The 26,692-nt window shown below is 41.0% G+C and overlaps 1 protein-coding gene across 22 annotated transcripts in view; it reads right to left on the bottom strand.

Annotated features, from left to right (window-relative positions):
* TCF4 (transcription factor 4) overlaps positions 1-26,692 on the bottom strand; it is a 368,508-nt gene that overhangs the window by 6,694 nt on the left and 335,122 nt on the right. For 17 of the 22 annotated variants that reach the window (XM_066353366.1, XM_066353376.1, XM_066353369.1 and 14 more), the window contains 3 exons: positions 25,412-25,615; positions 3,284-3,419; positions 1,473-1,635 (listed from right to left, as the gene is read on the bottom strand). In XM_066353366.1, coding sequence (XP_066209463.1) covers positions 1,473-1,635; positions 3,284-3,419; positions 25,412-25,615 — 503 coding nt within the window. The remainder of the gene's footprint in view (positions 1-1,472; positions 1,636-3,283; positions 3,420-25,411; positions 25,616-26,692) is intronic. The other 5 variants (XM_066353372.1, XM_066353374.1, XM_066353373.1 and 2 more) reach the window with 1 other exon arrangement.

The following is a 26,692-nucleotide window of genomic DNA, read 5'->3' as shown; positions in this document are numbered from 1 at the left end:
TATTATATGCTTTAACTTGCTATAACTCTGCTTTATAAATTTTATAAAGTAAAGTTACTTCCCTACTTTATAAATCACCATTACTGTAGAACCGGTGGGCGGTTAGAAAATTGTACTACTAACAGAGATACAGAAGTGGGCGGTAGGTGTAAAAAGGTTGACTACCCCTGTGCTACACAAACAGGACACAGGAGTGCAAAGAGAAGGGTCACGTTTCTGCTGGGCCCTTCCTGGGCTTAATATTTTTATATATTAAATATATGCCATGCCTTTCAAAGAGTGGGTCTGAAAATGGGCATTGTTTTCCAAACATATTCCGGCCAATAACTAATTAGAATTGATTATGCAAATAAAACTGCCCAGATTTGAAAAGCACTGACAACACAGTTTTGGCGGCATAAGTATCACCAGGGTGACCTTTTAAAAGAAGAAGGTTCTTAAAAGTAAGTTAAAATATTTGTACTGAAACTTCAAAGGGCCCATTACTATGCATAAGTTATAGCCACTACTTAAGTCACCAAGAACTGACTGGACTAACAGAGGAGATGGTGAGCACGAGAGAGACCCTCCCCGGCCTTTCCTACCCATGTGGCCAAGGGTCAGGAAACCACAGTGATGGCGGAGGGCACGAGCTGGCTGTTAGCAGTTTTCAAACTGGTAATAACAAATAATAACAATTATCTCAATACTTATAAAGGCAATATGAAAAGGTGGCATGTTCTTAATTCCTACAGAACACTAGATATAACCTTGGGAACAACAGCCTTTAAAATGAAGGTGTAGGCATAGTTCATCTAATTTGCAAATCTGAAGAATCCAATTGAATTGACCCAAAGAATGTGGGTGCCTCAGTATTCAAAAACCATCTGATTATCAGATCAGAGTCAACGTTCAAAGAGATGAATTCTAAATTAAAGATATTAAATACTGTATTTAAGAAAGCCAACCAGAAGCTGTTTTCAAGCAGTTATCATTTTCTATAGGAGGGAGTATCCAGGAGGAAAAAAATAGTAATTTAGGAGATAAGTATCTATATCTCTCAATGTGTTAGCATAAAACTGGAAAATCAGTATTTTTCACTGTCAAGGTAAGAAAAACATTAGTTACATATACATTAAGTTTTCAACATCATGAGCATCTCTTTTTAGAAATATTTTAGAAAGAACATTTCTGACCAAATTTGTAGAATAAGTCTTAAAAATCAACTAGTTGTATTTGAATCAATTACAAATTGCTTTTACCATGCGTAATTAGCACTGAGTCCGAATTCATAAATGCAAAGACACTCTAGGCATCGCTAGAGTACCGGTATCTTAAACGATATATCAGTACCACTAGGGCAGACCTTTAATGTTTTTTTCAGCTGCACATTTACCTGCCAGGAAAAAACTAAATCGTTTCTTCCTGTTCTGTTCACTTCATCAAAGTCCAATAAAGGAATTAAATGAAGCGACAGTATTATATACTGTTACCTAGATCTTGACCTAGTAATTGATTTGATATCCTTCTTGTCGTCATCTAATTTCTTGTCCTCGGAAGATTTCGTGTCCTGCAAGTTCTCGTCGCCCTCGTCGTCCGATTTGATCTCAGAGCTGCCGGAGGAGACGCTCTGGCCCTGCAGTCCTGGTGGTATGCCTGCAGGAAAATGAGACCAGGTGACACTTCCACCAGACCCGAGGCCCAAGCATGCACTTCCCAGAATGTGACATACAGTTCACACCGCTGAACTGCGATCCTCCTGTCGTGTGTGTGTGTGTGTGTGTGTGTGTGTGTGTGTGTGTGTGTGCGCACGCGCGCGCATGCATGTGTGCTACCTGGTGAAGTTTCAAAAACGCACCTGCGAAAACAAGTTTTCTCTGCATTGGCTCTGAGGTTAAATTCTATTTTGCAATCTTTTGGAGTAGATGGTAATTTCACTGTCTACAAAACATCAACTTAATTGCAATGAAAATCATAATCATGAAAATCACACACCTCAATGTTCTGATTAAGAACCCGAGTAAATATCAGCTATTATATTGAATTTCTTCCATATGCAATGATTTAATAGAAAAATAACCTTAAAATATAATTCCCAGGGAGTACGCTAAATATGTGCAGTCAGGACTTCAACAGATGCCCTAATGATATTCTGAAATCAGGCTTCTCTTATCCACAAAGAGTAATCAGCATTTAAAAATGGTACATATGGAAAGCAGATAGCTGCTCCTGAGGAAACTTCCAGCTTTCTCACTGCTCAACTTTCAGGATCGCAATACCTTTTAAAACTTGACCCTAATGGCATCATTTACTTCTAAGGTAGAAGCGTGTCGATTGAGTATTGCCCTCTATTTGTCATCTGCGTGGTTTAGAGCCTTGTCACTCACAATTTGGTCCACGGGCCAGGGGCATGCTCCCCATCCCCACTGGGAGCCCACAGAAATTCAGAATCCCGTACCTCCTGAACCAGATTCTGCATTTTAACACAACCCCCAGGTCATGCTTATACATGTTAACATTTAAAGAGCTTTGATCTAGAACAGAGAAAGAAAAATCAAAGGCTCTTTAAAAGAGAGGTCCATTACATTATTACTACTCAATAAAAATGACGAGGCATAGCTACATAATTAACACTCAAATTAGTGCAACGTTGAACAGGTAGAAAAATGCTTTTACATATTCCTGTGGTAGTGTTATCATTTTTATTTTCGACGTGAGGGGAATGAGAAGATGTTACTTAAGTGTCACCTAGTCAGTCAGTCGCACAGGGAGCATGGGACCCAGGTCTGCCTCTACAGTACAACCTCTTGGGGTCATGAAGAGCCCGGTGCAGTCACTGGTATGAACTGTCATTACAGGGCGAGTGACTCAAAACCAAAAATTGTCCAACCAAGTTCCATTTTTTAAATGTACCTATATTTCCTTCAATCTTCAACAACAAAAACAATTTCCTTCCTTCCTATTCATTTGGAAAATCATTTCAGGCTACAACTAACCACATTAGAGGACCTGGATGAGTAAAATGTGGAAATAGCTAAAATAAAATTTCCTCTCATCAGTCTGTTGTCTCATTCCCTGCTGAAATAGTACCAGGATTTCAGAGGATGTTTGAGCAAAACAGCTCCCGAAGAAACACAATTAGCCGGCTATGTTCTAAATACTTTCTCATTTACTTACCATTTTTGTACCAAATTTGACTCTTGGTTTTCTGCCAGTGCTTCCTGACGGATGAGTGCCAAGTGAGCCTGGGATCAGCCCTGCTGTGGCTTACATGAGGCCACAGTGCCCTCTGAGCAGGACCTACCTCTGTAAGGGTCCTGGGGAGGGTTCAAGTCCGGGGAAGTCGCAGACTGGACAGGAAGCTGTGGAACCGGAACCTGGTTTGGCACAAGAGAATGGCTGCCTCTCAGGGCCACGCCATCTTCACGATGGGCCCCAACCTGCAAGGTGAGAGGAACCATCGAATTTAGTGGGAACCAGGGGTGCGACAGCAATTTCCTGGGGTAGCAAGAGTCTGATGAGGGCCCGCTGGCCTTGGAGAAACAAAACTCCCAAATGCATTTCACTAGAGGGCGCTAAAGAACCGCACATAGACCTATAGTCCCTGCAAGAACACTTAACACTCAGTGAGATGCCGCTGTACATTCAGTGACAAATGTGGCAGAGGAGCTCCGGCAGGTAAAACGTCAAATTGTCTCCCAGGGTGCTGCAGTGGAGCGCACTGATTCGTACCCATCTGTCTTCTATCATGTCCGCCAACAGATCTGACAATTATCTTAATGCCCATATGCTTAATTGTGGGCTTCTCAATTCCCCCATTGCTATCGGAAATCCTACAGGAATTTCAATTTGGCATTCGACTTTCATTTCAGGGGATAAGATTTTCAGGCCTGCCATTTTCCCTCCCAGAATGCCAGCTAAGCCTCTGACAGCAAAGCTACAGCAGTATGGGACACAGCCCCTACTTGGGGCAAATATAATAAAATGTCACCTGGCTTTCCAAAACTGGCAGCCCATTCCAAATGAATCTTTACTGTATTTCATCAGCTGCTGAGTTCCAAATCCAAAGGGGACCATTTCTGCCAATGCCACCACACCAGAAAATGTACCAATAAAGGTTTTATTAAGCACACCAGTGACACCATCATTGCCATGCAAAGAGGTTTGAACATTTTTCCATTTCCCCCACTATTCTGATCCTAAGAGGACACCATATTGTAAACTCTCTGCATGCTTCCAAGAATAAAATTATAGAGTACAGCATGATGACTTGGTCTGAAGAAAATACTGCTGAGCTTTTTATTAACCAGTACTGCCTCCTCGGGGTCCAGAGAACTCATGGCATTGAGAGAACCGCTCCCTTTACAGCGCACGCCTTACAGCAGAACCATTAAGCTTTTAAGAACGAAGAAGAACCTGAGTAGATGCATTTTTGTTTGCATTTCCAACTAGTTGTTTTCTTAGCTTGTTGTCAGGTGAACATTTACACAGGGCAATGAGTTTAACACTGAAAATATTTACCCATGAACTTAGATTGCTATAAATCAGAAACTTGAATATTTCCCAATCTAAAACATAAAACCACATAGGAGAATCTTCACTGTTTTGCTACCAAATATTTAAAGAGAGCATTCCCGAGGAATGCAACAATGAGATCGGAACTGACAACAGCAGCACTCAGAGATCTGAACAAAGCACATGCTGGCTAAAAGCAGCCTGTGGAGTGTAAAGCTGTCACCTTTCTGTACTCCGGAAATACAGAAGAAAATCATTCAGGGGCAAGGGGACAGACCTTCAAATCATACTAACTGCTTAGATTCAAAAGACAGCAAGGACAGTGCCAGATTTAAAGACGCATGAGTATCAGGAAGAATAAATGGAGGATGCAGCTGAGAGATCTGAGGAGCCCGGGCCGTGTGCATGTCATGTGCCATGTCCCGTTGCAGACCATTCTGATGGTGAGTATTCAGCTTCTCTGTGTGTGCAGCAAACGCAGAGACCTTGATTATCTCCCAGGCAGTCCAGTCCCTTGTCACCACCCGCGGGTCTCCTTGCACATTCCACCCACCGGTTCTAGTTTCAGCTCCCGGAGTTCCACAGAGTAAGTGTACGCCCTTCACACATACGTAACACCATTGCCAGGCCACTGCCCTCTCTCCACTGTAACTGAAGCCTGTTCTCTCAGAGGCAGATCATGCCCACATGGTGCCTTCAACCACCTCGCATGCCACTCATCATTGGTATACGCTTTGATTTTTTCCTTCAAAGACAGATAGTTGTTTTCCACTCAGGTTTTGATTGGGTGTTTTTATATTTGTGCTTTTCCCAGACTGATTCAATCGATGATTATTCTTTCGGTCTAAAATGTCAACTTGCAAGCATAAATCTTACAGGAATTGATCAAATGATGTCTTTTCCAGTCTGTCAACGTTAATCTCTAGAATGACCTCAGTACTGATTCATAGTTATTGGTATTCCCAGTGGATTTCATTTTTTGAATTTCCACAAAGGATGATTCTAAATTGGAATCCCCGAAGGTAACCACAGATTTGAGCCTAACAGAGATGTATACTCCTTCTGTTTTATAGTTACTCTATTAAAACATTCAAGGCTTCTTTGCAGGCATCTATGATGCAATTTAAGGTTAATATTTTGATTTTCACTCAAAACATATTTAGCCATTAATCTTGTAATTTCTCCCCTTCCCCCCGATCACATTGAAATTTTTTACAAAAGGAAAAAAGAACTCACAACCAATTACTTTCATATTTTTTCTGCCTCAACTATTACGACAGTGTAACTGAGTGAACCGAATGCAAGTCAGGAACACCCAGATTCTAAGCGTAACTGGCAACTTCAATAGCTGTATAACCATGGGTAAGGTATTCAAGTCCAATATGGAGAAAATAATATTAGAAGTCACAGAATTATAAATCTCATGCTTATTGTAGGAAGAAGCAGTATGTGCAACTGGTACAGAAGAATTACAGATATTGTTATGTGTTTTATCTGAAAACACTTGCATATGATATAACAATAGCATCTGTGTAGCTCAAGGACCTCAGAACTCAGTCTACCTTCACTTATGACCATCTTTGCACTTTCTACGTATTTCTTTGTTCACATCCATTTGATTTCACATCTTTCTCCTGATCAATGACAATAAAGTCTTAAATGATATAAATATGTTTGAGAATATGGTTATTTAAACTGTGTTTTTGTTTAGATTGTAGCCATACATGTTATCTAATTTTATATATTTTCTACATTTTTAGATCATCTCAAATGATACATCAGTTATTTTCCATAAAGGAAGTTGGGGACAAAGCTGTCCTAAACGTTTTAAGATCTCCCTTGTAAACTATGAGTACTTAGGTCACACAAATGACTGATGACAGGTTCAGATCCATGTGGCAATGAGCTTGAGTCTCCAGGATTAATTCCATTGCCTCTGGCTCTACAATAATATTCCAATCTGAAGAATTAGCTTTACTTTGCATGTTTCCTTTACCACAAACAGCATGTCCTATTTACTTCTCTTTCAGAAATATTATTTCTGACCACATAAAAGACAAGAAAGGAAAGACAGTGGATGCTTAACACAAATCTATCACTAGGATAACTCAGAATCAGACAGAGGAATCAACACTGCTATGTTTATAGACAAGGATCAGGATTTGTCTACCTCCCATATAACAGACAGGTAATGATGTACCTAGAAAAAAGCACCTTCCTTCAACCTACAAATAGATTGTAAGAATGGCTCTTTTTAAAAAGAAATTTCGTATTTCATTAAAGCCCTATTTTGATAACCTTTTCACCTAAATAATAAAGTTAAAAGCCAGCATATGAAAAGTTTGTTTTATCAATATTGATTGTAGTTTTTTTCCCCCAATCTTTGAGAGCCTTCTTATAGTCACATACAATGTGGTTTTAGGTATCTTTATGCTAAAAGTAAAAGAACTAAAATCTAAAAAATATTCAGTAATTCTTAATTGATAAAAGTGTATATATATTAATTCAACAAATATACTGCTCACAAAAACTAGGGAATATTTCAAAATTAATATGAAGCTATAGAATATCCCCTAATTTTTGTGTGCAGTATATTTCATTCAAGTTTACTCAAGTGACAGCTGTCAGAGGGAGATTGGTATGGGGGCTGGGTGCAAAAGGTGAAGGAATTATGTAAAAAATAAAAACCCAGCCTGACCAGGCGATGGCGCAGTGGATAGAGCGTCGGACTGGGATGCGGAAGGACCCAGGTTCGAGACCCCAGGTTGCCAGCTTGAGCGTGGGCTCATCTGGTTTGAGCAGAAAGCTCACTAGCATGGACCCAAGGTCACTGGCTCTAGCGAGGGGTTACTCAGTCTGCTGAAGGCTCGCGGTCATGGCACATATGAGAGGGCAATCAATGAACAACTACGGTGTCGAAGCGAAAAACTGATGATTGATGCTTCTCATCTCTTTCAATTCCTGTCTGTCTGTCCCTATCTATCCCTCTATCTGACTCTCTCTGTGTCCCCGTAAAAAAAAAATTAAAAAAATAAAAACCCATATAACTTATAGATGCAGACAACAGTATGGTGACTACTGAGAGAAAGGGGGTGGGAGGTAGAAGAGGGTAGAAGGGGAGTAATGATGATGGAAGGAGATGTGACTTGGGGTAGTGGACACACAACACAGTACACAGACAATGTATTATGGAGTTGCACACTTGAAATATATATACTTTTATAAACATATCACCCCAACAAATGCAGTTTAAGAAAAGGATTTATCATGAGGTTTCTGTAATTTAGGTTCTGGATCTCGACCTCTCAGGACCTAAGGCCACTTCTTGTTTCTCATGAAGATTTCCGGCCTGTCTCCTCTCTGCTGGTACCTGTCTATCTGACATCTGCCTTGACTTCTGCCCCCTCACGACTCAGGCCTGGACTCTTACTTCAGGGGACTTTGTGGGACATTCTTTCACCTTCTGTACCTGCAGCTATCTCCCTCTCTGGCTTCATATTTCTGAGTTCAGAATGCCAAGATCATCGGATGGCCCACTCTAGAATCTGGAGTCCCTATTCATGGTCCAATGAGCTACAAAAAAAAAAAAAAAAAGGGGATGCCCGATCATGTGATCTCAACTCTCTGAAGAAAAGACTAATTGATATATCAGAAGCATTTTCAATCATAGCATAGAGCTTAAGGAGTTGGAGAGACTGGAACCCAAGCAGGCCACATTCCTCACTTGACAGAGAAGAAATCTAAGGCTGAGATTGGTTAAGTGACCTGGTGAACATCCAGTTAGAGGACCAAAACAAATTCTGAACTCAGACAACTTATACCATTGCACAATCTGGGTGTTTATACAGGGTGGGACAAAAGTGGTTAACAGTTGTTTATATGGAAAATAATACAATAATTAATAAATAATAATACAAGAATAAACTCTGTGTTTTGTGTACTCACAACTATAAACCTACTTTTGCCCTACTCTGTACCTATATAGATTTAAGGAACAAAAGGGATTTGCTTCATGGAGCTTTTGTTTTAAAACTGTGTGTATATGTATGTATGTATATATGCACATGTTTATATACATACATATATATATATGTTTGTGTGTGTATAGGTACAGATATGGATATAAAAGTCATTTTAGTTTTATCATAGAGGAAAAAAAATCATGGTTTACCAACTCAGGCCCAGGTCAAGATATCTAACTAAATTACAGAATTTAATATCTGCCACAACTCCAACATAAACAGATTTAAAATCTATTTAGCTTCAAATTAGGTGGCTGTTGGCAAGGCTGTTTTTTTGGGGGGAAGCATACAGCACCCTGGTAAATATCCTTATCCTGATCCTCAAGCTAACAACAAACACCACAAACAAAAAAGACATTCAGTGTTTCTGCTCTCTTTGTTTCCAGGGAGTATTGTGAAAGTAATTATTCTGTTGTATTTAAGAGGCCTATTTCATGGATGGGAAAATGTATTAAATTTCATTTGGCAGTTATTCAATCCTTGTTAATGTTATCTCCAGAGATAACTGCTTCAAAACAGGCTTTAGACCTCCTTTCCTTCTCTTCTACCATAATCCTTCTAAAAGGGTGCAGGATGGGAAATTTAGGAAACTTGTCATCAGTTTCTGGACCAAGTGTTAATGATCCCAAACCAGATATGCTATTAGAAACATTTCGGTATTATCAAAAAGGAAGTTTGTTATTAATGGCATCAGGTTCAAAATTATTCTTTTGACATAGGTGATTTTTAAAAAGACCTGGACAAGGAAAAAAAGTCTTGGAGTGCTTTTAGTTTTTTTTTCTTCTCTTTCTCTTCTTGTTTTGCCATATTCACACAAAAAAGTTGATGGGCTTTTCCTGTAATTAGTCACCCATTGACACAGAAAACAGTTTTGGTGTCTGTAACTGTGATCTCCCCATGAAATATCAATTATACATGACAGTCGTAGAGTACTAGATTTCAGTTTTAATTATCTTGCCATATCTCTGTCATATTAGAGGATAGCAAACTTATATTTTTAAATGTGAAAAATGCAAAAGTGAATCTTTTAAAGAGGTGGGAAGTGGTCATGCAAACATTCTATTTTTAAAAATAAATTTTTATTAATTTTAATGGGGTGACAACAATAAATCAGGGTACATATATTCAAAGAAAACATGTCCAGGTTATCTTGTCATTCAATTATGTTGCATACCCATCACCCGAAGTCAGATTGTCCTCTGTCACCTTCTATCTAGTTTTCCTTGTGCCCCTCCCCCTCCCCCTCTCCCTTCTTCCCTGCCCCCCCCCCCAAGAGCTCACAGGTGGGAACCCGGGAAGTTCATGAAATGGCAGCAAGGGGTGGATACGTGAGAAACAACACCAGAGGCACCAAGATTCCGCAGAAACCCAGACCTGCTTCTGATAACCAACTCTGTGTGAGAACGTGCGAAGACTGAGGACACCCTTCAACACAAGCACAGTCTCCATACTGCCCAGTCTAAAGAATTATCTGAGTCTATTTTTAATTCATGTGATTAAATATTGGAGGACTCGAGTCAGATCTGGATTCTTTTGTTTGGATTTTAATTTCGGGGAAATGTTTCCTGGAAGAAGACTTTCTAAATGTCTTAAGAACAGCTCTTCTCCCCCCCCCCCCCCCCCCCCCCCAGAAATCTCACCATTTCACTTCTACTTCACCTGAAATTTAAATTCCTTATTGGGCAATTCTTGGAGATGTATTTAATACTTATTTTCTCTAGATGATAAGATAATTTTCGAAAGAACTTAAACATGATCTAAATGACCTTAATCTTGGCAGTGCTGACCGGTCATGTGATCAGCCAGTCTGAAACTCCCCGGATGTCCATGAAAATGGTTAAAATGAATGATTCTGTGATCTAGTTCAAGAGATGCAAATGGCTGCTGATTTCAGTTCATCTTTTTCCCCCTTAACTCAGAAGTTCCATCTATTAAAATTGTTTCATTTCTCTCCTCTGAATCTCCAACCTTCACCCCCAATTTCTGCGTCATTTTCCCACAGGGGAAACTAAGTGGATGCAGCCCACCGAGCAGGTACTTGGTGGGGTAGTTAACTCTGCCCCAGGTCCAGGGTAATAAGTAGGGAACTAAAGCTAATTCAGGCAGAGTAAAGAAGCCCATCTAGCATGGAACTTATGGTAAAATTCTGCAGTTTCTTTGTAAGTAGTGCCTTCATTTAGGGGGAAGGAAAGACCACTGACTCGTGTGCACTTTCAGATCCTGCAGGGCAAGCACACCTGTGTGACGGTAGTCACGTGGCTGGCATCCACACAGAGCACCCTGTCGTTCATCCCGGAGGTACATCATCAGGGATTTGTCCTTACCTAACTGGCTTTCATTTTTAAAATGCTTTTCTTATTATCCAAGTAACACATGCTTATTGTAAAATTCTTGGAAACAAAGTGGAAGTGTAAAGAAGCTTACCTAAAAATATGGAACATTTCTTCCCCATCACTTTCTAAATACCTTTTAAATGGCATCTTCTCTGCCCATCACTTGGTCCTTCGCATAGCAAGGTTGCAGCATGGATTTTCCTTACTCTATGGATCAAGTCTAAGATCAATACCTATACTTCTGCGTCCTTCACCTGGACACCCTCGGGCCATTCTAGTTCCCTCCTATTTTACAATTCCTTAATGCCAATCTCAGCTACCTACTCAAGACCTGTCCTCTGCTGTGTTCACTCACACACCAGTAAGGCTTGAGCAAAGCCCCTCTTGCTCTGTCTCCCAGGACTGGTTTGCTCTGGACAACTCACCAACTAATTTCACTTTTATTGATCCCACAAATTTCCATACTATCAACTCCTCCTGGGCTGTCTGGATCTCCAGAACTCTCATCATCTTGCTGAATGTAGATAAGGTTTTCTTCTGCCTTCTGTTTATTATAAACACCACCCTTAAAACACACCTGATGACACTGTTTACTATGACAGGGATTATACTTCAGTGATCCTATTTTGCTACCATTCATAAAGCCTAAACTTGTCTTGAGATGCAAGCAATCTCAGGGCATGGATTAGGTGTATAGGAGGTCACTGTTACAGGATTGAAGTATGACGATATGCAATTAGGTGCTCTTTAATAGTAAATGATGATACAAATGGCATGTGTCTATAAGTCTATTTTTGAAGTCTAACACTTTTTGATATTGTTGAATATACATTTAGCATATTTCTATCAAACAATAAACATTTCATTTAATTCAACAAATGCCTTTTGAATCTCTACTATATTCATAGCTCTATTAAGGCATTTTCAGAAAAACATTATAGAAGACAGACTAACTATTACCAACTATTACTTTATAGGCTCTTACCTTAATGGTGGATAAATATAATTACTACATAAGACAAAACATGATCAATGTCATAAAGGAATACAAGGTCATGTAGGATGTTAAAGGACCAATGAAATCATATGATATTGTGAAACCAGGGACTACTTCAAGAAGAAGGTGGCATTTTAGATTGGTTTCAAATGATGGGTAGAATTTTGATATAAATTATCTAAATATTTTTTAAAAACTATCATTTAGACCCTGGCCGGTTGGCTCAGTGGTAGAGCGTCGGCCTGGTGTGCAGAAGTCCCGAGTTCGATTCCCAGCCAGGGCACACAGGAGAAGCGCCCATCTGCTTCTCCACCCCTCCCCCTCTCCTTCCTCTCTGTCTCTCTCTTCCCCTTCCGCAGCCGAAGCTCCATTGGAGCAAAGATGGCCCGGGCGCTGGGGATGGCTTCTTGGCCTCTGCCCCAGGCGCTAGAGTGGCTCTGGTCGCAACAGAGCGACGCCCCGGAGGGGCAGAGCATCGCCCCCTGGTGGGCAGAGCGTCGCCCCCTGGTGGGCGTGCCGGGTGGATCCCGGTCGGGCGCATGCGGGAGTCTGTCTGACTGTCTCTCCCTGTTTCCAGCTTCAGAAAAATACAAAAAAAAACCCCAAACAAACAAACAAAAAAACCCCTATCATTTAACATGAATTAAATAGCATCTCATGTTTTAAACAAAAGTTTCTATTTTAAATGGAAGAGTGGCATTATTTAGATCTTATATGTATAAGCAGCTGAGGACTGCATATTAATATTTTCATATTGTCAGGCTAGGACAAAAAGCAAATTTTTGTAAATCCCTTCATAAACCTCAATGGCTTTGCTACAAAGGGGACAACACACGGCATTTGGACACCAATGGTACCTCGCTGTACGTGTGTGTTATTGGCCCAAAGGATTCACTCTTATTTAACTGCCATGAAGTCTTTCATCTCCCAATAATAGTTTCCATATGACCAGTGGCTCTGCTATAAAGAAGATCAAAAGCAAAAGAAAGGATTTAATAAAAGAAAATGACATTAAGAGTAGCATTAAATCAGGGAAAAAATACCAATATCCAACTCTTTGGGGGGGGGGGGGGGATAAAGCTCCACAGAGTGCTAAGCAGCTTCCTCAATGGCATGAGAGGCATTTTACAAGCATTGGGCATGTGCAGAACCCATTGTCCTCTGCTTTAGAGTGGCAAAGATTAAGTCAGGGGTGAGGAATGGGGGTGGGTGCCCCATTTAGAGGCAGCTGGGGCACAGGTAACAGACCCAACAGCCAGCTTCACATTTAAAGAGCACAATGGAATGTGTCAACAGCAGACATCCATGCATTTCTGCCCTGTCCTGTTCTATTTAACGGAGGTGGACTTTTTGGTAATCCAGAGTTTCTCAGAGAACCATAACATTGCTCAACTTGAGTCCATGAGTTCTGAGAAAGGAAGTTTTTTTTGGCAATGCACAGTGACTTGATAGAAGAGCCAACTTCCCAAACAAATTTTCTTCTAGTTCTTAAAAAAAAAAATTACAATGTTAATCTCTATTCCCGACTGGATAAACAGCTGCTAATAACCTCCAGCTCCCAGGGGAGGAGGCTGTTTCCTTTCATCTTCAGACTGGTGGATATCTGACGTGCACTGGACTTTAGTGATTCCACATGTTTTGTACTTAGCTTTTTTCAAAACTGCTCCGTACTGGTCTTGCCAACTCAGGTTTCTTTGCTCCCTTTCCCTTCGATGGGATCCATAAACTCAGAAAACACAGTGGGTTATGGAACTACTTACTTGAACTTGTAGTTCTTTCACTGTTGGTATATTTCAAGAAGAAATTCAAGCTCTTATAATATCTAAAGGAAGCTAAAGCCTGCAACTTTTGTATTTGAAACCTTGTGGTAAGTGACCATATTGGTTTCATTCACAGTGAGCTAATTATTTACTCAGGGGCTGGCTATGCTCAAAGATACTCAACTTCTAATAGCATCACTAATGTGATTACTTACTTCTATCTGTTTGTGTCCTAACTAAAGGAGCCAACTTCAACACTTTTTCCTCTGCAAGGAAGTACCCTGCAGAAGATTCCAGGGCCAGCCGTCCCCGGGGCCCTTCTCACTTGTTCCTGAGCACCTGCTGTACTGGTGACCTCAGTTCTACACCTCAAGATTCAGACATTTCACAAAACAGCTTTTTAAACAAAAACCAGCTGTTTCCCATCTAGACTACAGGGGGAAAATTTGGGCAGCTTACAGAAACATTACCCAGAGACTACCATTCTCCAATAACTTTCACACACTTTCAGCTCCAAATGAGACCCGTCCGTGCTCAGAAGCCCAGGAGAAGGCAAATGAGAAATTAAAATGTGGCAACTCAATACCTCGGCTTCTGACAATATGTCCAGTTGTATCAGGACAATGCTTCTCCAAAGATGTCATTTAACTAATACCGAATAGATCTTGTGGTTAAACTCAACTTTAGAGTTTCAGGCAATTTATGGAAATAAAGGAAGCTGTAATTATGCACAACTCTGAATGTCAACCAATTAGGTAGAATCCTCGTCTTTTAAACGTGTGGCTAAAGCTTATTTTAGGTTTTCACTCCTAAAGCTGCTTTGCTTAAAACCCCTTTTTGTTTTGAACCCATTTTACACTTCTGTTTTCTAAGTAATTAAGATACTTTCGATGTAAAAAGTTTACAGCCACAATGAAAGTTAAAATAACACAATGACCACAGATTTTGAAAAATATATAACGGCCAAGACCTAGTCTTGACTTTTAAACAGTGCCAAGTTGCTCCAGTATTTTCTGTTTTGGTATGAATGACATAACTGAATTACTTCATGAGCTGCTACTTTAATTCCTAAGGGTGGAAAATTCCATGAGTTAATTTAATTTGGATGTAAAATATATCCTATCACGAAAACTTGCTCTTCCTGTGGACTCTCATGTGAACTATCCGAGCCAATTGTTGGAGCTGCTGTGCTCCAAGGAGGGGCTTTATGCCTGGCGCAGCCGCGCTGGGCACTGCAAGGGCTGGGGACACCAGGCGACCTCCAGTTGGCACATAAGAGCCTGTGTTTTCTGTGTTTTTAAAGTCACATTTATTCTTTGATTCTGTAATGCACTTTCTAGCCTGCCTCTAACGGTTGAAATACTACACAGATTCAAATACAAACTCAATGACACCTTCTGCAGGACAATGTTCACCCTTCTCTGAATCGCTCCCTAGGTTACTGAATAATTCTATTTTGCATGTTAGGCACATGCATGAGTTATCAACCTCCCAGAGTCAAAGGCCTTCAGGATGAAAGACATTTATGTATCCTCCAAAGATCTGATTCACAGAATGAGGGAATGAGCATTTGTGCATTTTCTGATATATACAATATAAATTCCCCTATTTCAAATCTTCTTTCTTAAGAAAAAAAAGGGTAATAAAAAAGGAAACAAGGGTAATATTCTTTTTTGAAATGCAAGGGTTATGCCTCTTCTAAATTATGGATGATTTAGCACTACATCCCTGTCCCCAATAAAAGTTCAATAAAAAAAAATGACGACTGTGCTATTAAAAGGGTTTACTTGCTTTTCTATTAAGAAGAAAGCAAAGTAAAAATATGACAAGGTCACTGAGAGTGGGGAAGAATACAGGTTTTTTTGTTTTTTTTTTACTTAAAGTTGATGATGCCAGGATGCTAGACAAATACTTTAAGGGGGGGAAAAAATAAGAAAACAAGGCTTGGTTTGACCTAGAAGATAAAGATTGTTCTTTGGGTATAATGGTTCTATTCAGACTGACTGTCTTGTTTCAAGGTCATAGGGCATGGATTTTAGTAAAATAGGTACTGGGGAGAAAATAAGGGGATATACCTAATTTGGACTCTCTGCTGTGAGATCTGGGCTCACACTGGTGTCCCACCACTTGTCTATGGGTTGCTAATGGAGTGTGAAAGGTCACACTGCTATGGTTGTATTCAAAAGCTCTTGACTTTTGTTTGAATTAAAGCAGAAATATCAATAGTGAGCTCAAGGATTCTGAAGCTGTGATAACAAATCCATGGTTAAGAGGATTTCTTTAACCCAGAGAAAGACAAATACTCGATGTTCTCAGTTATATGTAAAATCTACAAAAAAAAAACACAAAAAAACCCAACTTCAAAGAACTAAAGAGTAGACTGGTGGCTGCCAGAGGCTGGGGCCTTGGGGGAGGAACGGGGAGATGCTGGTTAGGGTACAGATTTCCAGGTAAAAGAGGAGTAAGTTCTGAGGGTCTAATGTATAACATGGTGAGGATAACTGACACACAAAAAGGTAGTCACGTGGGGGATAGAGGACCCAGTACCCTTCTGTGCTGATCCTTCTGTGGGGGATGGAGAATCCACTTCCCTTCTGTGCTGATCGTTCTGTGCGGGATGGAGGAGGACCCACTACCCTTCTGTGCTGATCGTTCTGTGCGGGATGGAGGAGGACCACTACCCTTCTGTGCTGATCGTTCTGTGGGGGATGGAGGAGGACCACTGCCCTTCTGTGCTGATCGTTCTGTGGGGGATGGAGGAGGACCACTGCCCTTCTGTGCTGATCGTTCTGTGGGGGATGGAGGAGGACCACTGCCCTTCTGTGCTGATCGTTCTGTGGGGGATGGAGGAGGACCACTGCCCTTCTGTGCTGATCGTTCTGTGGGGGATGGAGGAGGACCACTGCCCTTCTGTGCTGATCGTTCTGTGGGGGATGGAGGAGGACCACTGCCCTTCTGTGCTGATCGTTCTGTGGGGGATGGAGGAGGACCACTACCCTTCTGTGCTGATCGTTCTGTGGGGCATGGAGGAGGACCCACTGCCCTTCTGTGCTGATCGTTCTGTGGGGGATGGAGGAGGACCCACTACCCTTCTGTGCTGATCGTTCTGTGGGGCATGGAGGAGGACCACTGCCCTTCTGTGCTGATCGTTCTGTGGGGGATGGAGGAGGACCACTGCCCTTCTGTGCTGACCGTTCTGTGGGGGATGGAGGAGGACCCACTGCCCTTCTGTGCTGACTGTTCTGTGCGGGATGGAGGAGGACCACTACCCTTCTGTGCTGATCGTTCTGTGGGGGATGGAGGAGGACCCACTGCCCTTCTGTGCTGACCGTTCTGTGGGGGATGGAGGAGGACCACTACCCTTCTGTGCTGATCGTTCCGTGGGGGATGGAGGAGGACCACTACCCTTCTGTGCTGATTGTTCTGTGGGGGATGGAGGAGGACCACTACCCTTCTGTGCTGATCGTTCTGTGGGGGATGGAGGAGGACCACTACCCTTCTGTGCTGATCATTCTGTGGGGGATGGAGGAGGACCACTACCCTTCTGTGCTGATCATTCTGTGGGGGATGGAGGAGGACCCACTACCCTTCTGTGCTGACCGTTCTGTGGGGGATGGAGGAGGACCCACTGCCCTTCTGTGCTGATTGTTCTGTGCGGGATGGAGGAGGACCACTACCCTTCTGTGCTGATTGTTCTGTGGGGGATGGAGGAGGACCCATTGCCCTTCTGTGCTGACCGTTCTGTGGGGGATGGAGGAGGACCACTACCCTTCTGTGCTGATCGTTCTGTGTGGGATGGAGGAGGACCACTACCCTTCTGTGCTAATCATTCTGCAATATGTACATGTATCAAATCATCACACTGTACACCTTACATTCACCGAGGTCAGATGTCAATCTCTTAATAAAGATAAAACAATTTTTTAATAAGAATTTTTTTGAAGTCCTCTCGTCTTTCAGTACAAAGTACCATATTGATACAGTTAAAACACTTTCAACTGATGTCAATCTGCTGCCTGAAGTATTTAATAATTGTGGAGAGTAGAAGAGATGGTGAACATAAGAGACAGGCATACATCTTAAATGAGGGAACACATCAACATCGCAGTTATAAGATGAAAGTGACAGCTAAGATCTTACTATCAAGTTTATAGTAAGCTACTTAAAAGACAGTTCGAAGCACCTGAAATAGAAGCAAAGCCTCTCATCCTCAGTTTGGTTCCAACAAGAACAAGTCTTTCTGGACAAAACTCATTTCCTCATCATGGGAACGGGGCACGCCTGGTGTCCTGTAATAACACTACAGACAAAATAGGGAGAGGCAGACTGCATGCAAGACAGATTAGGCGGACTGAGTGGTGGAAACATCAGGCTGCAGAGAGAACGGCTGCAGCGTAGAACCTCAAGCTTTCTGCTCTCTCTCTTCCTGGTTAGCATCTTTATGCATAACTTCAATGTGGGCATCAATGACACCCATCAGATTTGCCAACAGAGCTGGCAGAATACATGACTGAAATGAGGACCTAGGGAAGACCTGAGACAGGAAACAGCTGGAAGGCTAAAGTATGAAGTTCAGTGGCATTATGTGTTTTCCTGGCGTAACAAAAAGTGCACAAGGACAGTGAGAGGCGTGGCCCGTGGATTTCAGCTGACGACAAGTTCAGTATTTGTCAGCAGGATGACAAAATCATCAAAAATAACTAAGAAGATCTTGTTAGGTGGCCTTTACTGGAAGTGTCATGTTGAATGGGTCTGGTGATAGATCCACTCTAGCCCTACCATGAAAATTCCCTGCGCATTGTGTTCAGTTTGAGAGCCTACGTACTGAAAGGTCCTAGAAAAGTTAAGAATCCTTTATATCCGAGAAAGAGTGCATTGAAAAGTCAGATTCAAAAACTATTTTTAGGGTAAATACTTGAGGATATAAATGTCCAGCTTAGAGAAAAGTACTGAATAGACTGTCTTCAAATAACTGAAAAATTTTAAATATTTGTGGCATTGACATAGGGTAACTTTAGGCAGAAAAACGAGGACTGCACAAAAAGTAAATTTGGGCTGACAGAATTTTCTAACTTTTGCTGGAAATGGGCTTTGTGGTCATTGGAGCTACTCACCTTTCAAGGAAGGAGACTGACAGAGACTTGTTGACCATGTGGCAGGGAGCTCGTAGGGGGATCTGGATAGAGATGACTTGTAAGGTCTCTGAGATATGATGGTAATAGCTGCTTAGAAATGAAGTATGTGCTGAAATATATTGTACATGGGATTTTGTGGAATCACAATCTGGCAAAACGTAAGAGTGAAGACGGGGCAGTATATGTGGGTCATAACTTTGTTGAAGAGGTCCCCATGGAAAGAGACTTCTCTGACTTCTGTTACTCCCACAACCACATGCCCATAAATGCTCTACAAGATATCACATCACCACCACTACCCTCTCTAACTTTCAAGTATTGTTGGCAAAGCCAAATAGCAACACGTGGCAGGGAGCCAAGGGGCAACTGAAGAGTTTTCTTGGGTTTCATGAGTTAAGTCAGAGTAACAGAACAGTTTGTAATACCAGCCACAGTTTTGAAACTGCGATGGTATTAGGCTAGAGAGGAAGTTTGTTGCAGCAGTGTGGTAACAGTACAGAGAGTGCTGGTCTCATTGTTGGCTTGTCTGGTTTTTAATCCTAGCTTGGCCATAAACTAGTGAGTATCCATGCTTGGGTCACTTCCCCTTTCTGGGCCTCAATCTTCAGCAGAAAAATAAGGGCCATGAGCTAAATGACCTCTAAGGTACTTTCAGAATCTACAATTCAACTAATGAACATTCTTCTAATAAATTTTTTAATTCAAAATCAAACTAAAAATGTTCTTGATAAGAGAGAAACTGGGCAGATATGGGCTTATATTAGTGTTTTCTGAAATATACTACACCCCACTTCAGGGTTCTAGAAAGAGATCACAGGAAATGCTATAGAGGACAGGTGTGAGTGCAAGGTCACAACCCCTAAGTCAACTAGACCTTTACGAGATCACTACTCCTCTACCAAAGGGCGATGTGACTCTTTCCTCCCGAGTAACAGAGCTGGGTCTGCCCTCTCTCATGAAGCTTAACTATACTGCTCAGCAGTTTGTTTTTAAATATTTGTCCTTTCCTACTAGACTGTGAACCCCTTGAGAGCAGAGACCACCTGTCAGCACAGAGACTGACATTAACTACCATTTGATAATCTGGTTTTGAAATGAATAAGTGGACGTCAAGCAAAAAGGGTCTGGGAACCATACTGATATTATATAAATATATTAATACTATAGGAGCTTTTTAAAGCTAAATGATCCTATCGCTGCTGACTCTACTGATGAGTGATTAAGAGCACATACAGAGAGTCACAAGAAGACATTTTTGATGTGGGTTTTGTTCTTATTCAGCAAAGAGATGAGACTAGGTCATCTGAAAGGCTTTCTTTCGGGTCTCATTTGTGAAAATGAATTCTGAATGATTAATGGAGAGAATTATATTTGGAAAATTGCCACTTCAATAATTTATAAAAATATCTAATGATTTAATATCAGGATTAACCATGGAGTTATCAGAGACACAAAGGAAATTGTATCTAAATAAAAGTTTCTGACTAGGTTAGTGATGAATCCAGCTCTTTCCAAGTTCTCCCAAATTCACAAGTTTCTGCTTTGATTCTATTAGAAAAGAGTAGTATGGTAGAAAAATTAACTTAAAATTTATTACTTCAAGGACCACAGTAAGGAGAATTCACACCTCTTGCCATTTTCTATGGACATACCGACTGATTTAAGAGTGTTTTGACAATGTGGCTTTAACCTAGAATGCTACCACATTGGAGGGAATGTCCTTTACCCCCACATTTGGGTAGCTGCTCTGGGAACTTGACCATAAGGTCCCTGGAAACTTGTCTCATCATTAACATTTATCAAGATTTGAAAACCACAAGCTCTTACCACATGAAATTAATTCTTAAAAGGCATACATACAAATACCTCTGAGGAGTGCTCATGTAGTAAAAAAGAATATCAGATTTAGCGTCTCTATATCTGAGCTTAAATCTAAGCTTTGTGACTTCAGATGACTCAAACCTTCATCTGACCAACACCCAACATGGACCCCGTGATCCTCACTGGACTACTGTGAAGACTGCCTGACATATGAATATGATGCACCTAACAGTGGGGCCAGCAACTCATCAATCACTCAGAAAATATTAGTTTCCTTCCTTCCCTTCTGAGTGATAATTTACTTAGTGGGAGGAAAACAAAATGCAATACACATGCATGGCCAGTGGCTGCTGCCGTCATGGCCAGGCAGATTCTCACTGGATTCAAGCAGACAGTAAAGAAACAGTGGAGCCAAAAAATGGTGGGCCATTCCTTTATTAAGGTCTCACACTGGCCGACGAGCAATCACACAGGGAAAACACTTCCCTTTCTCTCAGGGCTCCCAAAGCCCCTGATGCATTCACCAGTTCCACAACCAGAAGAACCTTTTCCGGTTCCTCCTAGAATCACAGGCCCCATGAGTCTCAGCAGAGCTCGCAAAGCCCTTCAGTTCTGGTTTCCCATCTGCATTTCTTCTCTCTCTACAAAACTGGCTTCTTCCTCAGCACACTGCATTCTCTCTGCTCTCCCTGAAAAACTGACTGGGTTCACAAAGACCCCTCCTCCAGCAAACATTAGCAAAACAATAGCCTCTCCCAAGCAGGAATGCAATCTGCAATTTGCAATCTACTGCCCTGCTCTGAGGGCAAGCACACACATGGCTGCCCAGCATCATTTTTTAACGATAAAAGTGAGCAAACTCAAAAAATACAAATTTTACAAACTCATTTGCCCAACAACACAGTACTCAAGGAATTTACAACACAGTTGGTAAGGCAAAAGTCACACCTACAAAAGAGATAGCGCTATGCAAACTGTGTAGGATAAATATCTAGCTAATGGTATGACTCACTGTGCTATGACTGTAAAAAGAAAATGACAATCAGAGGTGAAGGTAGCAAAGGAAGGCTTCCTGGAAGAGGCAGAATTTGAGTCAGAGCTTTGAGAATGGGTTAGATGAGATAAACAGAGAAGAGTGGGTAGAGTCGGCCAATCTAGATAGCTACAAAAGTAGTACCTAGTAAGAACATGCAGGGCAACTGATAATATGCACAGACAGGTATTGCTGGCAACGTTTCTGCATAGTGAAATATGCTGGGGTAGAAAACTGGTCTTTATCTTGTAGATAAAGCTGGTGAAAGTTTTTGAGCAGGGAAGAGCGTGGCCAAATAATGTCATCTAGACAGGAGTCCCCAATCTTTTTACACAGGGGGCCAGTTCACTGTCTCTCAGACCGTTGGAGGGCCGCCATATACAGTGCTCCTCTCACTGACCATCAATGAAAGAGGTGCCCCTTCCGGAAGTGCAGTGGGGGGCTGGATAAATGGCATCAGGGGGCCAGGAAGTGCGGGGCGGGGGGGTGGGGTGGCGGATAAATGGCCTCAGGGGGCTGCATGCGGGCCCTGGGCCCGTAGTTTCGGGATGCCTGATCTGGAAAGCCCGCAAGTAGACACCATCCACGCTAATGTTATGAGCCATGCTGCTGTGAAAAAAAAATACACACAAAAAACCCTCCTTTCATTACACTAATACTTAGTAAATCACTGAAGACCTACTTCAGAACTCCAAGGAAAACATTTTATGAATCAAAAGTAAAGTACAATATGTTAGCAATTAAATGAGATAACATAATAGCCGAGGCAGAACCAAGGTTTTTCCCCACCACAATTTCAAGCTGCTGCAGAAAGAAATGCTTATATCATCTTCCAAGTTATCCAGCCATTTCGTTTTGATTTTCGGGAGGCGAGGAGAGAGGAAACGAGGAGAGAACGGAGGTCAAGAGGATTCAAAGCTGTCTGTTCTTTAATCAGAGGGAATTATTAGGAGAGCCGTAAAGGAGATTTGCTCCAAACAAAAGCTGCCCTGCGATGGTGTTAAGTTACCACCACTGGCTTCTAGTCCAGAACAACAAATGGAGGTGAGCAGTTGGGAGGCAAGTCCCCCCGACGCTGCTCTGCGAGGTTTCCAGCGCATACCTCCCACTGCTACTTTATTTACTGCAGCTGGCCCAAGTTTTATAGCCTGTTTCATGTATTAAAATTCAAATGTGGAAAACATTACCAGTATCCTCCTTGATTTTTTTTTGTTGTTGTTGTTGAGGGGGAAGGGTTTTTTTTCTCTTCCCCTTCAACTTCCTTTTTATTATGGAATGTATCAAATGGTCAAAGGCTAACTTCAGACTGACTAAATTCAAAAACTATTTCCTTTGTTCTTAGGTTTTTGTTTGCAAATTCATACCAGTTTGCACAAGGAAAGCAATGACAATCTGATCCCTTTCCCACACATTACAGAGATTCAGGTGGAGAAGCCAGGACGTGGGGCAGGGTGGGGGCTGCTAAATATTTCTGAGAGGGAGAAAGACTGCCCAAATCCATCTGGGTCACAGGACAGCAGGTTGTCGCCACGTCACATCTTTGGAGCTCCTCTTCTGTCTGGGGGACTTGTAGTTGTCATTGATGGAACCACAAATGTCTTCAGGGGAGTGGGCAAGAACTTGTCCTCATCAGCAAAACCAGCAGCATACTGCTTCTGTGTAGTTTTTTCAAAATCAAAGACACTCCTGTGTCACACTGGCCGATTATTTCCCTTGCTCTATGGCTTTGCTCCATTCTCTCTCTTTCCCCTCCACCTGGGTCAGTCCAGCTTCCCACCCTCCAATGACGATTCTAGTCTCTTCCTCCTGTCCTACTTCTGAATCAGACTCAAAGAGAAGGCAACTCAAAGGTCACATAGCTCCAAACAGCATCTATGTACAGTTTATTATTCTCAAGGACCACTTAATCTACATCTGGTATTTAAGAGCAAACTTTACATATTTATGGAAAAGAAACAGCTCTGAAGCAATGCCCTGGGTGCAGGCTGCATCCGTTTAACATATGCAAAACAAACACAGCTATAGAAATCAAACTATTTTTCTCTTGATGGAGAGCAGATATACAGAAATGGTTATAAGTCACAGATCTGGCTTTTAATAAAGCCAGATTTCTTAATTAAAAGCAGTATTGTTTAAACACTGTAGATTTTTTTTTTTAAAAAAAGAGCTGTACAAACTTAAATCTCATATAATATGCATCCCAAGTGTATTTAACACATTACCTGAGGCCAAGCTAAATTAAAATCTAGATTTTCCTTTTGTTAACTCTGAGCAACTGCCATGAATAGACAAACAATTTCTATTCAGTGATGAATTCTGAGGATAGGGGTCAGGGAAAAGCAAAAAAGAAAAAAATGATTTAGCTTTGGCATTAAAAAATATCTTTCCACGTTTTAGAAGTGAGTTCATTGCTTCTATTTATAAACTAGTATTTTGGGTTTCAAATTGGTTGCAGGTTTCCAGAAAGCACCACTCAGGATGGTACTCTTAGTCTTTATTCAGAGGAATTGAAGAAGGGCAGAAGAATGCTATTGAGCAAGTGCCTCAGAATTGCCTGTACTTATTTTGCATTCTCCTTTTAAAATCATCTTTAGACAAGAAATGCTTTAGGGATACAGGAAACAGACCTTCATCCAAGCAACTTTTTAAGAGTTCATAAGGTTCAAAACAGGACGCTCAAGTGCTTACTGATGAGGCAGGAGTTTGTAAGCAGTAGAATTATACAGAACCACTAGTAATGTTAAATTTTGCACCTCAGACACCTCATTAATTGTCATTACTTGATATTTTGTTAGGAAGATTCTCTGAGTCTTCATAACCATCCCCAAAAAAGAATACACTCTAAATCCTTACCAAAAGTAGTGGGCAACATTGAAATTCCAACTGTAATATGGACAAACCTCTTAAGTAGTATTCAGAGAAAGCCTTATTTATAAATGGGTAGTGTAAAATTGCTATGTATTTGAATTACATAGTTTCACACCATATATTTAGGCAGACAAACCTGTTACATATTTCTACCTTTCACATGCAGAATCAAAAACCATTGATTTGGTTTCTCTAATTAAAAAAAAAAAATCCAACCTATTTACATCTGAAATGCCAGCTATGTAACACAAACATAGTAAGTTGGTTGGGTCCTTTAGACAAAGTCACCAAAATAAAGGTTTTATGACACCAGTGATGGCCCACTGATGACCTCCTGGGTGTGTATGGGAGTGAAATAATGACAGGTGTCTGCACAAAAGTCAGCACGTGCATGTGCACAGCAGCATTGCTCAGAATAGCCAGAGTGGAAATAACCTGGCTATCCATCAACCAGTGAACAAATAAATATAATGTATACAATGAAAGATTGTCAATAAAAGCGAATGACACTCCAATAGATGAGAAAACATGCATAAACCCTGGAAACACTGTGCTAAGTTAAAGAAGTCAGTCAGAAAAGACCACCATGATTCCATTTATAGGAAATATCTAGACAAGGCAAAGCTGTAGACAGAGAACGTAGATCTGGAGCTGCCAGGGGTTGGGGCGAGGGAATAATGGAGAGGCACCGCTCAGCTCACGGCAGTGGGGATTTCTTTCCTGTTTGCTGGGGGCAAAGATGACCTGAAATTAGACCGAGGTGATGACTGCAGAGCCCCATGCATATACTAAAGCACAGCGTTTCGTAAACCTTATAATTGCATGTTAAGTGACTTTATCTCAATACAGATATTAAAAAGAAAAAGAAAAACCCAGCAGCATGAGTCCTTATATTTGAACTTCTAATTTTATACGATAACCGCAGAGTCTACAAATTTCATCACTTACCATGAGTGAATGTCTGTTGGCTGAAAGAAGACCGGTTCCATACCCTGAGCCCAGACCACCCATTGCTCCATTATGAGAAGGTCCAATGATGCCATGCATGTCCCCATGGCCGCCAGGCATAGCTGTGGATGGGCCCACTGCGTGATTCCGGAGAACGTGAATAGCATCATCCAGTCTTTCCAAACGGTCTTCAATTCGGCTTTGCTGTTGGTTAGTAAATGATACAAAATTTGATTTAGTTTGAAATGTGTGCGTAGGTAAAACTTGAGTAGACACAAACCACACTTTGAGTTTCTAATGTTTGCAATAAAGTTTATGTTTAAAATGATAATAAAAATAGTGTCCTTCCTACACAACTGGTGACAAATGCTAATGTTATAATTAGTGTTATTTTTCATGAACAAAGTAAATTCAGTAATTCTTCCTGGACATTATAATGTACATATGCTATAATATATTGCTTTAGCTTGAGAGATAATTTAGATTTTCTTTAGAAAAGAAAAACATTTATAGAATTTAAGGAACATTCTAACAGGCATTGGTTAAAGATTTTTAAAAAATTAACAATAAAAAGGTGACCTGTTCATAATTTCCCAATTAAATGATCTTCTTAAAGGCATATTTCCTTAGTCTCCTCTGTGACACATGATACAGTGCTAAGTATCAAGTCAGGGACCGTACATGCACACAGAGAGTAATTACTTGGGTACTATCAATTTTCTCCTGTGTTTCTTGCTTTCAATCTATTATCACCTGTGTGTGTGTGTGTGTGTGTGTGTACACAGAAGAGAGTGAGAACTCAGAATGATTACAAAAAAAAAGAAATACAAAAATTATGTCAAGCAAAGTGGTATGAGAACTCAAGACTGAAGAATCATGAAGATTTGAATTAACATTCAGCAGGGGCTTCTAAATGACTTCAAAGTACCTACAATAGTATAGAATTCACTCTTTTATTCAACTAAAAACCAACTGACCTTTTTTTTTTTTTCATCCCAGCCATTAGGAGCCAATTTTTCAACGACTAGATAAGTCCATGCTAAATTTTTGGTGAAGAAAAGGGCCATGCATATGTGCATTCATTTCTATTCAGTGATCAATAACAATATCAAATAAACATCTGCGTTGGACTCTCCAGTGTGCACTTTAACACATTCCATACGTCATGCTACATGAGCGAGGCAAGCAGGGAAGACAGTATTTTCCTTTCCATATAGACGTGCAGATGAGGCTCTAAGAAATTATGTGAATTAATTAATCGGCGCCACATTGCCAGGAAAT

Source organism: Saccopteryx leptura, chromosome 11 (genome assembly GCF_036850995.1).
Source record: "Saccopteryx leptura isolate mSacLep1 chromosome 11, mSacLep1_pri_phased_curated, whole genome shotgun sequence".
Classification (NCBI taxonomy): domain Eukaryota; kingdom Metazoa; phylum Chordata; class Mammalia; order Chiroptera; family Emballonuridae; genus Saccopteryx; species Saccopteryx leptura.
Note: the sequence above shows the minus strand (reverse complement) of the source record. Positions and strands in the feature narration are given on the sequence as shown.